The sequence below is a fragment of the Oreochromis niloticus genome, linkage group LG16 (assembly GCF_001858045.2).
Source record: "Oreochromis niloticus isolate F11D_XX linkage group LG16, O_niloticus_UMD_NMBU, whole genome shotgun sequence".
NCBI classification, from domain to species: Eukaryota; Metazoa; Chordata; class Actinopteri; order Cichliformes; family Cichlidae; genus Oreochromis; species Oreochromis niloticus.
In genome coordinates this window covers 25426656-25439823 of record NC_031987.2, presented here as the reverse complement: position 1 = coordinate 25439823, position 13168 = coordinate 25426656, and the positions used below count along the sequence as shown (strand labels likewise).

Below are 13168 nucleotides of genomic sequence, written 5' to 3'. Positions count from 1 at the left end.
TCACCATCCCCTCCCGTCACACCGCATGCTTCTTGCATAAGCTTTTACCTGCAGTCCCCTGAAGTCGGAGACCATGATCAAACCATATTCATCAGATTTTACGTATGTCAGTGTAACTTTCTGCCTCATGGGCAATTTACCTTTTCTGCTGCTATAACGGCTACAGCTGATAAGCAGTCATGTAACCACTCCTGTTTTTGGTTGCTTTTAACTCCTACAGGTCCCATTATCTTCCCTTCGCTGTATAAACATATTACACCCAGCCAAGCTGTGAAAGCTATCAACATAATTTTCAAGTTTATAACATTCCCCCCCTTGGACCTGGTCCACACCAGCCTGACACTCCCTGCCCTGCATCAGATCCCTCTCTACCTGCTCATTTTCCCTCTGCTACACTTACTGCTCGCCCTCTTTCTCCGCCCACCGATTAAACCCCTTTTCAGTATTAAAATATCCCTACTTGCTAAACCACTCTTTTGAGGATCTATTTTAACTAGGCTTCTGTCTGGACCAGTTAACTTTCAGCTGTAGAGCCCCCCCTCTTCACTACACAGGTGCTCCTGGTGGTCGGGAGGGGTCCCCCTGTGGTTGAATCACTACAGCTGTGCCTCGCTGCCAGTCTCTGAGATCTCCTGATTCCCTGTGGGGAGGTGGCACCGTCCCCTTCGTGCGGCTGCGACGTCACCCGTGGGGCGGCTTGGCCTGCCCCTCCTCTGTCCCTCTGTTTCTTGTGACGCTCCTGGCTCAGGCTGAGGTGCCTTGGTGCAGGAGGACAAATGAAACCATGCCCCCTTACCTGCAACTTTAACAGCTGTTGGAGTTGCTAGGATAACTGTGTACGGGCCTTCCCTTCTAGGTTGGTCCCACCTCTCTTAATCACTTTCAAGTACACCTGGTCGCTGGCCGTATGTCAGCAGATGGTCAGGAATCTCTGCGTCTCGGGTCCGCTGTGGCTCCTTTCACCTGTTGAAAGATAACTTTATGTATTCTAGTTAGTTGTCGCAAATAACTTCCCATTTCATTTTCTAATTGCTTAATGAAGGGCCTTCATAGGGCCCTCGATAGTACGGAAGGGGCATCGGCCTTCCTGTGAGCAATTCATGAGGACTTAAACACATAGTTCTGTTAGTTTGAGATCGCATACACATGAGAGCCAAAGGCAAAGCTTGCAACCAACTTAGCTTTTCTCCACTGCCTTTTACTACATCTGCTATAATTTTGGTGATTTTCGCCTTAATAATGCCATTCTGCCGTTCCACACTTCCCTGTGACTGAGGATGATACACACACCCAAACTTCTGTCTTATGCCCAACATTTTCAACATCACTTGTATGACTTGAGAAACAAAGTGTGGCCCGTTATCAGAAGAAATGGTGTCTGGTAACCCAAATCTAGGAAAAACCTCTCTACTCAAGAACTTGGCAACAGACTTATGGTCTGGTGCACGGGTGGGTGTTGCTTCCACCCACCTACTGAACCTGCACACTACAACAAGAACATATCTCATCCCTTCTCGCCTATTCTCCATCCCCATGTCAATAAAATCAATCACTAGATGTCGAAACGGCCCATCCGGGGGTGGGATATGTGCCAGAGGTGCTGAAAAGCTTTTTCTCACATTATTTTTTGCACATATTTCACACTCGTTCAAAATTCTGTTTACTTCTGCTATCAAAAGGGGAGACCACCACACCTCCTGCAACCTCTTAATAACTTCCCTCCTGTGGCAATGATCCACTCCATGCGCTTTCCGTATAGCTATAGGCAATATGGAGGATGGCATGACAAACTGACCCTGCTCGCTTCTCCACAGCCCTTCATGTGGAGGGCTGGTACTTCTTATTGCACCTCTCCTTTCCCATAACCTTTTTTCTTGAGGATCTACCTCGCTCTGAGCCTCAATAAGTGATTGCAGTGTCACCAAGGGTGCTTCCTGTGACTCCTGTAACAACAATGGTGCCATTTTGTCTCCTGTAGCTGCCTGCTTAGCTGCTTCATCTGCTAAATTATTCCCTTTAGCAATCAAGGTGTCTGTCTTCTGATGGGCAGGGCATTTAATTACTGCCACTGCACTGGGAAGCTGCAAAGCTTCTATTAATTGTGCTACAGCTTCTCCATGTATCACTGGTGTGCCATCAGCTCTTTGAAAACCTCTTTGTTTCCAGATGTTAGCACTAACATGACACACCCCATATGCATATGCTGAATCAGTGTAGACATTCAGTCTTTTACCTGCTGCCAGCTTACAGGCTGCAGTCAAAGCCTTCAATTCTGCTAACTGAGCAGAACACGGCTGATCAACCTTCTGCGTCTGCAATGTGGTGAAACCTGAATTGGCAGGATTAAGCTGAACGATGCCGTATCCCGCATGGCATCCCTTTTCATCTCTGAAACAGGACCCATCAACAAACAATGTTAAATCCGCTGTAATAGGTTCATTAAACAAATCTTCTCGTGCTCGCATAAATTTATCAGTTTGTTGCAGACAATCATGGGGAATCCCCTCATCAGGTAGCATCATTCTAGAGGCTGGATTGACAGTATTACACCTTTGAATAGTTAACTCTGGAGCGGACAGAATTACCTCATATCCAGTCCGCCTAGCCTGAGTGATAACAAATCTCGGGCTAGAGAGCAACGCATGCAGCTGATGTGATGTGTATAAGATGACAGGATGACCCATAGTTAAAGAGGCTGCTTTTTGAAAAGCAAATGCTGCTGCTGCCAACCCTTGATAACAGGGTGGAAGGCCAGCCTCAATGTTATCCAGCTTTGTGCTGTAATAGGCTAAAGGTTGCTTCCCTATAGGTGTATCTTGCATCAATACAGCATTAGCATAGCTCCCTCTGTTGGCTACATACAGGTGAAAAGGTTTTGAATAATCTGGATTACCCAGTGCTGGGGCAGACTGCATGTCCCCCTTCAGTGCCTCAAAGGCCGCAGATGCTTCTTCCGTCCACTGCAGCTCAGATTTACAGTTATTTTGTCCTGCAGCCCTTATCAGGGCTCGCAGGGGAGCCGTTTTAAATGCATAGTCACAAATCCAAGGCCGACTGTATCCCGCCATGCCCAGAAACGAAAGCATTTGCCCCACCGTTTGCGGTTTAGGGGCTTTGACCACAGCTTCTATTTGAGATGGAGCAATTAGTTTTTTCTCTCCTCTCAGCTGTCTTCCTAAATATTCCACTGATTGTTGGCAAAACTGAATTTTATCTTTACTCACTTTGTGTCCTCCCTCCGCCAGTACAGATAAGACAGCAATAGAATCTCTCTCACACTGCTCCTTAGTTGGACTACAGATCAACAGATCATCAGCGTACTGCAAAATGACACCTGGGACACTTAAGTGTTGCAAATCTTGTGCTAAAACCCGATTAAAAATACTAGGGCTCTGAGTGAACCCTTGTGGAAGACGTGTGTATACATACTGCTGATTCTGGTATGTGAAGGCAAAAAGATACTGAGAGTCAGAGTGCAATGGAATGCTGAAAAAAGCTGAACACAAATCAATTACTGTATACCACCGTGTGTCAGGTGGGATGTTGGAAAGCAATGTGTGGGGGTCGGGAACAACTGGTGTTTCAGATTCTACTATAGCGTTAATAGCTCTGAGATCATGCACCAATCTGTAATCTTTAGAATTTGGCTTCTGAATTGGACAGATAGGTGTGTTACATGGGCTGGTTGCTTTAATTAATACACCAGCCTTTTCCAACCCCTCAATTATAGGTTTGATACCTTCAATGGCATGTGGCTTGAGTGGATATTGCTTAATGTATGGCAACTTAATTTCAGGCTTCAGTTTTACTTTTACTGGTTGAGCTGACTTTACTTTCCCCACATCAGTTTTGTTTGTTGACCACAGCTGGGCAGGAACCTGCTTCAGCAGGTGTTCATGTTCTGCTGACAAAGGCATTAAAGTAACAGGCCTTTCATTTAGCATTACTTTAGTTGCAACACTCTCATCACTATTTTTCATGGAGATTCTGACAAACTGTCTATCTTTGGATAGATGAATTAATTTATTCTCTGTAGGCTCCCATTCTGGTACCTGCAGAGCCTGCTTTATCATAGGCCCCAACTCATGAGATTCATGTCCCCGAGCAACCAAAAGAGTGATATGCGGCACAGAGTTTTGCACTTGAAACCAGTCTTTTAATTCATCAGGGAGGGTTACTGCTGCTGCCGCTCCTTGTGGGCCAATGTAAATGTCTTCACTAGTTATGAGAAATGGCTTTTTATTAAGCAGTTCATCCCAGCAGGCTTCATAATCCTTAAAGCGGTGATTTCCGTCGAAGAGCAATGTGCAATGTAACGGCAGCCGGACTTCCTCCACTTCACCCATCTGTGTCTGCACCCAGATTTTCCACTTTGTCCATTCCTGCTTCAGCATGGATTCTTCAGGTGTTAGCTGCAGCCAATAGACTAGAGGCTGCATCAGACGTTCAACCTCTTTTTCAGTTTGAGTTGGCATCATTCTATGTATTTCCTCCTGTGGAAAATCCACATACAGTCCATCAGGGGTGCACATTATTTTTGCTTTTAAAGGGCACAAAATATCTCTTCCCATAAGATTGATTGGGGTGTCGGCTGAATACAACAAAGGTGCAACAATTGATTTTCCTGATACCATCATTGGAACTGGCTGGGTGAGGGGTATCACTTGTGTTTTTCCAGAGAAGCCTACTGTCTTAACTGATGCTGTAGAGAGGGGGAGCCCAGCACCTTCAGTTCCAATACATGAATAGGTCGCACCTGTGTCCACCATAAATGAATATTCGTGTCCCTGTATTTCTACAGGTATGATGGGCTCATTTGATGAATTTAATGACACCACAGGTAGCTCCATCTCCCCTTCAGGCTCCTCTGGACACCCCTATAACCAGTTTGCTGAGGGCCCCGTCCAAGGATTAACAGGGCAATCCCGTTGCAAATGTCCAGGTTGGTCACAGCTCCAACATATGATGTCTCCTTTAGGCACATTGCTCTGCTGCGGGTTAGGCTGGGTGAGCCTAAATGTTGGTAATTGTCCTCCTCTCCCTCGTCCTCTCCTTATCAATCCTCCTCTCATCGCCTCCCTGCCTCGTCCACGACCCTGTGGGTATGAGTTTTCACCCTGATTCACGTACACATGTATAGCAGGCAGGGCAGGCCCAGTTTGAGCAGGAGAGTTACTGATGTGTGTATGTGCTGATGAGGCAGCAGGCTGGAAAACTGTCTGAGCCTGTGGGGGAGGCGTGGCATAGTTCTGAGATGGAGTAGCTGCTACCACTGGGGCTTGTGTCTCAGTTAGTGTGGTTATCAGCGGGGCCTGTGTTTTAGTTTTCTCCTTTTTGTTTTTTGTCAGCTCTCCCAACTGTAGCTGTGTTAATTTATTAGTCAGGTGTTTATTGGTCTCTTCCTCTCGTTGTTTCTCTTTTCTGTGATAATTCACATGATGTACTATGTGCTCCACAAACAGTGGCCAGTCCATCTTACTCAGGCCCACCACTTGCTCTAATTTTTGCTGCACTGGAGCAGGCAATCCCTTTTTCACCATACTTTTGAATAAGGCCTCTGTAGATTTATTGGCATTCCAGGCGCTTCCCGTCTCATCCTTCCATTTGCGCTGAAAAGCATGCAGCCACTTAGAGGGACACTCCTCATCCTTCAAAACCTCCCCCTCTAAACTAGAGGGGTCTCCATCATCAGGATATTGTTTCCTCAGCGCCTCCCACAACACAGTACGATGCATCCCCATATTTACATCATCCAGCAGATTGCTTTGGCAAACTCGACCCAGTTTAGCATTTTCAAAGATGTTTACTGTTGCGTGCTTGCCGACTACCTTCATTAGGAGGGCTTTAATATCTCCCAAGGCCAGGGTCACTCCAGCTGTACTTTCCTCGAGTGCTGTTATCCATTTGCCCGCCCCTTGTGAAAGGTCAGGCAGTCTCTCAGCCAGTCCCACCATGTCCATGAATGACCACGGCACATATGTTGAGACCCCTCCTTTCTTCATGATAGGGCACATAGGGGCTCCATACCCCTCATCACTCTCCTGCTCCAGCCATGCTGCTTCCGAATCCTTGTGACTTTGGAAATCATGTGGCAGACTGCTTGCTCTGTGCACCATCTTTCCACTCCGCAGCCGCATTCCTCTGTCCTCCTCCCTCACATGGCCTTCGTTCTCTCTCCTTTCCACCGGCTGACCCCTGGAAATGGCGTCTTGTAGGCCTGTGATATCTGTTAACAAAGGCCGACTTGAAACAGTATCAAGAGGTGAGAAACAAGCAGATGCGGCTGCCTCCTTTCCTCTGGGAGGATTATCTGTTATTGTTCCCACCAATTCTATTCTCCTGATTGTGGGCCCTGTCTGTCCTGGTACAGGGGCCTCAAAGGTGTGAAGCTTCACATGCTTTGTTTTCTCCTGATCCCTTAATCCTTGTGAATGTCTATTTATCAGCTGATCCAGCCGTACAAGTGTCTCTTCTAGCATAACTGTAGTGCTTAACTCTTTTCGATGTGAAGCCTGTTCATTTTGTTGCTGCATTTCGTGTAGCTTATCTCTTTTGGTTAGGGGGTGCAGCATTTCTTGAGTCGGAGGTGCTGCTGACTCTGCTGCAGTTTTATTCCCAGGTAGAGATGTGGCCTCATTGCGACTCAGCTCTGTCCTATACCAAGGTTCAACTTCATCAGAATAACAGGTGCCAGTGGAGCACTCGCTTTCTTCTCCATCATGTCTCCAATTCTCTCCTCCAACACCATTGCGCTTATCCTTTAGGGTGACAGTGAGTCTTCCTGTTAATTCACAGTCCACATCTTGTGTGCCATCACTAATTACAGCTTGCTCAGAGGACATGTGTCTCAGAGGATACTGCCCCACTTGTGAATGTTGATTTGTGTGTGCGTGTGGTGGAGGCCTCTCTGGCCACAAAGGGGCCGACGGAGACACCTGTGATGACTCAGAAATCTCATTTTTCCCTTTTGATGACACACTTTTGTTTTCCACAAGCTTCTGCCTCAATTTAGCCCCCTCTTGTCTAAACCACCCCAAAACCTCTCGCTCCTTTAATCTTTTATTTTCTTGCTTACGATTTTTTTGGAGGTCAGTGGCCACTTTCTTATGTATGCTTAGCTCCACCTCTTCACAACATGCCATATTAAAGGTACCATTTGGGGGCCACTGATGTGCCCCTGATGTTCTACTATGCCACTTACGCATACATTTTAAAATCCTCCGCCTTTGACTCGGGTGTCGTTTTATCACCCGGTCCTTAGGGCTATAACCTGCCCCACCTTCCTTGCTCTGACTGACTCCCATGTATCACAATCACACACCCGAAATTTTATTTATATATTTTTAATTTATTGATTTTTCTTTTCTTTTTTAAAACACTTCTTTCAACTAAATTTGGATGAGATATTATGTTTGTGACTTACTAAACCAGCACGCTTATCTATTTTGCTACGCTCTCCTCCTCTCGGAATGTCAGGACACAGTCACAAATTTGTTATTTCTTACTTTTTACCCAGCACTCCCAAGCGAGCACTGGCTTGTTGTTGCTACGGCAACGGCACAGGGAAGTCCCACACAACCCGCCCCACACTGGGCAAGCCCGTTTTTTTTTTTAATTTTTGTTTTGAACACCAGATCCTCTTACAGATTTTATTGTAAATACGCGAAACGGTCGCCAGAGCCTCAGGTTGATCAGCTGTGCACTCACCACCCTTTACCAGCTATTTTCCATACACACCATTCCATGCAAATAGATTAATCAATAGTTTATTTTTCATTTATTTATTGATTTCATTTAAATCACTTCCTACTAAAGTTCGGTTTGATTAACTTTATGCCATGCCATCCACCACTCGCATTCTGTTACTATTATCTCAGCTATATCTTAGAATTACTGTTAGTCTCATTATTATTTCTTACTATTTTAGTTATTTGCAAGTAGTAGTGCTTATACTTTCCTTTCTCTTCCCTTTTTTTTTTTTAGAGCTCTATTTTCTATAACCTTACAGTTATTTTATTCTGTTTTTATACCTTATTATTATTTTTACTCATCTGATTCTATTCGTTCCCTTCTTACCGATAAGTACTTATTTACTCTACTCCAATTTTGTCAGCACAATATTAATTTATTTAACCCTGTATCTACTTACTCAAGACATTAAAGGGTCTAATCCCAATTTTGACAATGATTTTCTTTTTCCCTATTTTTAACACAAACCTTGAGAGTAAATTTCCCTTTTTTACTTTACTTGCCCTAGTTATTTGCCGACCTCCCTCTCTAATCTTCCTCACATACTTTACTTATGACTTTTAACACCCCCCTTGGCCGAATATCTGTCCCACAATGAGCTGCTCAATTTTTTAACACCTTGTCTAATTTAACATCTCTTTTACAACGTTGTATGACCTTACCTATTTTCCCTTTTTTCTAATTTATGAATCAAAACCCATCCCCTCACGCGTGTTCCTTTAACTCATATTTACAGCCATACATTAGTTATATTTATAGATTAATATTAAGCAATATTTACAGCAACAAGAAACTATACTCTAAACTACTAATCAGCAATATTTACAGCAGCGATTATACTTAAAGGTTAGTAACAGCTATTTACATATTTACACTTTGGCCGAAGGTGTCGCCTTTCATACAGCGACGCGCGCAGTTACCCAGCGTGTCCAGACCGGTGGACTCGAAAGCCCTCAGACTCCCACTGCGAGCCCCAAGCCCCCGCGTTACGTGCTGAGTTCTTATCTCCAAAAATCCCCCAAAGCCCGAGCAGTCCTGACTACCTAGCAATTCACTTGGGTTAACTAGGTTAACCAATTAAATGGTTAACCTAGTTAGCCTATGTCACCTTATCTACCTAAATGGATAACTAGGTTTCCAGCGGTAACCACCTTGGGGGTGCCGACATATATTTCACTTTTCATCACTTTTCATCTTTTTACTTCTGCGCACACACACACACACTAACAAGTCTATCCTTCAGCTTCGACACTAAAGAATAACAGAACAACTCCCCCAAGAACTATAACCCACAACAAAACAGAAAGCAACAGATCCCACTTAGCGCACACTCCCTCACGGCTCAGCAGTCATCAACCCAAACACAGGTCAAGACAGATAACCTCTTTACACATACAGCAGCTCCCACTCGCAGCCACACACACACTTCCGCGCCGTGGTTCACAGCAAAGTTACACATAGATCCCAGCATTAAACTCTGCTCCTTCCTGTCTCCAATATTAAAAATTTTAACAATTTAACAATTTTAACTCTCCAATTACAAAGGACAATTTTAATGTTCTTTTTCAAGGCGAGGCGAAAGTATACCTTGAACCCCGGCGGAACCCCCTCAGACAGCACTCAGACAGCACCATTTTTATGCAGAAAAAGCTCTGCTTACCTTATCTTATGCGGCCGCTTGGTGCTCTCTGGGTGCGCAGAGTGGCAACAACGCCCAAGGTCCACGGCTGACGCCTCCAACTCCTTGTCCCTTCGTCCGGTCGCCAAATTGTGGTTGCCACAATTGAGAGTAATTCTTCGAATTAGCAATAGGTGGATCTCAGCTTCCCAATTTCAATTAAAGTCAAAAACACAAAAATTACAGGAGAGGAGCAAAGTTCTATGCCAGCTGTTTTATTGAACAGTGTAGCTCAGCAAAACAGAAGGAAAAGCAAAGCTCCCCTAGGGTGTTCGCAGTAAGCGCATGCAGGTAGGGACCGACCCCACGGACAGACAGCAGAAAAAAGCCCAGAGGGCTGTCCCCGGCCCCCTTTTAAAGGTACCAGTGGTCCCACCTCCTGCTGCTGAGTAACTTTCCCACGCACCCAGGAGCAGGTGCAGGGTCAAATGCCGGCCAGAGTTCACACCTGGCGCTGGCTGAACGCCCGGTCCAAAGTGACACCCCTAGGTTAACCCTTTGCTTTACCCTCTGACAATAGGTCACAACATGGTCAAAGGTCACACATTAGTACAGCAAATAGCATAGTTTATAAAAGATAATTATGATATTAATGTGAATAATACTTGGCCTAACTACATCAAATATATGAGTTAAATGCATAACATAAAAATAAAACACTCCAGTGTAGGTTTATAGTGTGTGTGTGTACAGGACAGTGAAGATATGCCTCATGAGTGTGCTGCATGACTTGTGTGTGTGTGTGTGTGTGTGTACCACTGCATGCCTAAAACTCCACATGAAAGTTATTCAGATCGATATATAAGTACAAAAATCCATCATGTTAGATTTATAGGTATACATGTCATACAAAAATCCACTACACTACACCAAATCACCATTCCTTGTTGGTCTCTACTGTGGTCTTGGTAAGCCAGAAAGTGTAGTTCAGTTCTTGGACCCATTTGTTAAGGACCTAAGCCACATTTTGAAGAATGGCATTTTTTACAATAGCTGCCACATAACCGTTAAGGTATGTTCATTTGTGTGTGTGTGATGCACCTGCAAGAGCTTTCATTAAAAACATAAAGACTCATAATAGTTATTCAGGTTGTGACAAACGTCTTCAAGTAGGTGAATGGAAGAACAAAATGACGCATCCAGAAGTTAATGCAAAGCTTCGAATGGATGCCGCTTTTCAGTTGATTCACCACTTGAATCAAATGTTGTCTCCTTTAGCTGGTATGGTTAAGATGATTACAATGTTTCCCTTGGATTAAATGCATCTATGTTGTCTTGGAGTCACAATAAAACTCATATACTTGTGGATGAAGGGCAAAGTAATTGCAACTAGGCTGTCCAGTCAAACAGTAGGTGAAATTTCAGAAAAGTTGAAAGCTCTGCGACCTTATACACCAAATGAGTTTAACCGCAAGCCAAGGGACTTGTCTGAAATTGATAGATGGAAGGCAACAGAGTTGCGAAATTTTATGTTGTACACAGGGCCCGTAGTGCTTAGGAATAGCATTCCAGTTGAGTTCTATGATAATTTTATATTTTTTTCAGTAGCAATGCATCTGCTGTTATCTCCTTTTATGTTTAATGAAATGGTCAATTGTGCCAATGAATTCCTGGTGTTATTTGTTTGTCACTTTGGTGAATTGTATGGTAGTGATGAAATCACACACAATGTCAAGTGTTCTGTGTCTGTGAGGAGCCTACACTTGAAAAGACCCGACTTTGGATTTCACTCCATTTATTTTTGACAAGTTTCAGCTTCATTCAGGCAGGTAGCTGTTTTGCTAGATAGATAGGTAGTAGGTAAATAGGTAGGTGAAAAACCTTTAAACACAACAAAATAAAGAACATTTCGTTAATCATTCAGATTAATTAAATGCATTATACAGAATACATAACAAAAATATATACACTTTAGTGAAGCCATTTAACATAAACAAAAGTATTTAGCTTTAGCTAAACTATCATTTAACCCAGTTTTAGTTTTACATTCATTGGTTTTCATTGGTTTTTAATCACAAAGCGTTTTGGTCGCAGAGCCAAACTATGTCTCCAACAGCAATGTTTCTCTCTGCAGTATGCCACTTACTGCGGATGAACAGATTTGGTCCAGCGAGTTGGCTCCAGGACCTCCAGAAGTTGTTGACCGTGGTTTGTACTTCTTTCAGCCTTTTAAAAGGATAATTTGTGAAGTCGATCGTTTTGAAATCCCCACTTTGTGTGGCTCGACCAAGCAACAGATTATTCGGCGTGATGTAGTCAATGCGATCTTCTCGGCTCTGAATTCTGGCATCAATGGGTCTTTCATTTGCAAGGTTGGCAGCTAGCTGGAGTGCTGTCAGAAACTCACTGAAGGTAAGAGCCTCTACATTGCCAAGAGTATGAAGGGCTCTCTTGGTAACTCTGACAGCGGCTTCGGCGGCCCCGTTTCGGTGAGGTGAGTCAGCGGGAAGAATCTTCCATGCCCAGGTGGTCTCATTTTTGGCAGAGTATTCTTCAAGCGACTCCTTGTTTTGTTGTCTCAGGTAAGCATACATTTCTTCTAATACAGGTTTGGCGCCGACAAAGTTTGTGCCAGGATCTGACCAGATTTTCCGGGGATGGCCTCGGACAGAAGTGAACCTCTGGTAGGCAAGCAGGAAGCTCTCTGTTGATAGTGTGCTCGCTAGTTCGACATGAATGGCTCGGCTTGCCATACAGCAGAACACAACTCCCCAAACTTTCATGGTCACTCTTTTCTTGACATCATCCCTCACATGATAGGGTCCAAACAGGTCGACAGATGTGAATTCGAATGGTGCAGCAGGATTTGACCTCTCTTCAGGTAAGTCTCCTATTACTTGCTTACAGGTTCTTGCCTTTGCCTTCTTGCAGATGATGCACTGGTCCATGACCTTTTGGGCAATAATTCTTCCTCTGACAACCCAAGCCTTCTTTCTCATCCGCAGTAAGGTTCCTGCCACTCCGTCATGTCCCTCGCTGTGTGCTTCTCTGGCAAGGAGGGTGGATAACCAGGCTTGGAATGGTAGAAGGGGAACGGCTTTGCGGTCTTCTTTGAAGGTCTGGATTCTGCCACCACAGACTAGAAGTCCACTTGTTTGGTCTCTGTAAACAACTAGTCTGTCTGTTGTGGTGCTTGGGAAGTTGACGCCCTCTTGTGCTGCTAGGCAAAGGTCTCGAAAAGCATCTCGTCTCTCGTTGACTGTGAGGACACCCGAAGATGGTACTACCTCCCACTTTTCTTGGTCTCTGGTCTTGGATCTCATGAACTTTTTGGCAACCCTCCAGACCCACGCCACGGTCCCAATCAGCCTTCTCAGGTTGCTGAATCGCCTTTCGTCGATTAGCTGTTGGGTTGCTACTCCTGCCAGTGGTCTTCTCGACTCTACGTGTGCTGAGTCTTGAGCTGCATTGGTGTGGATTCTGGTAAGGACTGCAACAAAAGCCTTTTTCTGTAGCGTTGTGACCTTTTCTCGGCAGATTTCTTCAGCCACTCATTTTCAGGAAGTTGGAGAAACTTTGGACCCGACTGCCACTCGGAGTCCTCTGTTAGGGCATTTGGACTGGCCCCTCTGGTGAGAATGTCTGCAATGTTTGCTGACCCGGGAATCCACCACCAATCTTGGACATCAGTGCTACTCTGAATCTCACCAACACGGTTTGCGAAGAAGGTCTGGAAACCGTAGCTCTCACGCTGGATTGCACCCAAGACGGTCTGACTGTCGACGAAGTGGTACCATTTTT

General features: G+C 44.7%; 1 protein-coding gene across 1 annotated transcript; it reads right to left on the bottom strand.

Annotated features, from left to right (window-relative positions):
- Positions 1-1771: 1771 nt before the first annotated feature.
- Positions 1772-10289, bottom strand: LOC112844208 (uncharacterized). Its single transcript, XM_025904068.1, has 2 exons — positions 9410-10289; positions 1772-6226 (listed from the first exon to the last, which is right to left on the bottom strand). The coding sequence occupies exon 2, from the start codon at positions 6135-6137 to the stop codon at positions 4878-4880; it is 1260 nt and encodes a 419-aa protein (XP_025759853.1). The 5' UTR covers positions 6138-6226; positions 9410-10289; the 3' UTR covers positions 1772-4877.
- Between the last annotated feature and the right edge of the window lie 2879 nt (positions 10290-13168).

Coding starts and splice junctions, on each gene's coding strand:
- LOC112844208 (XM_025904068.1), bottom strand. CDS start 6,137: ATGCGGCTGCGGAGTGGAAAGATGGTGCACAGAGCAAGCAGTCTGCCA.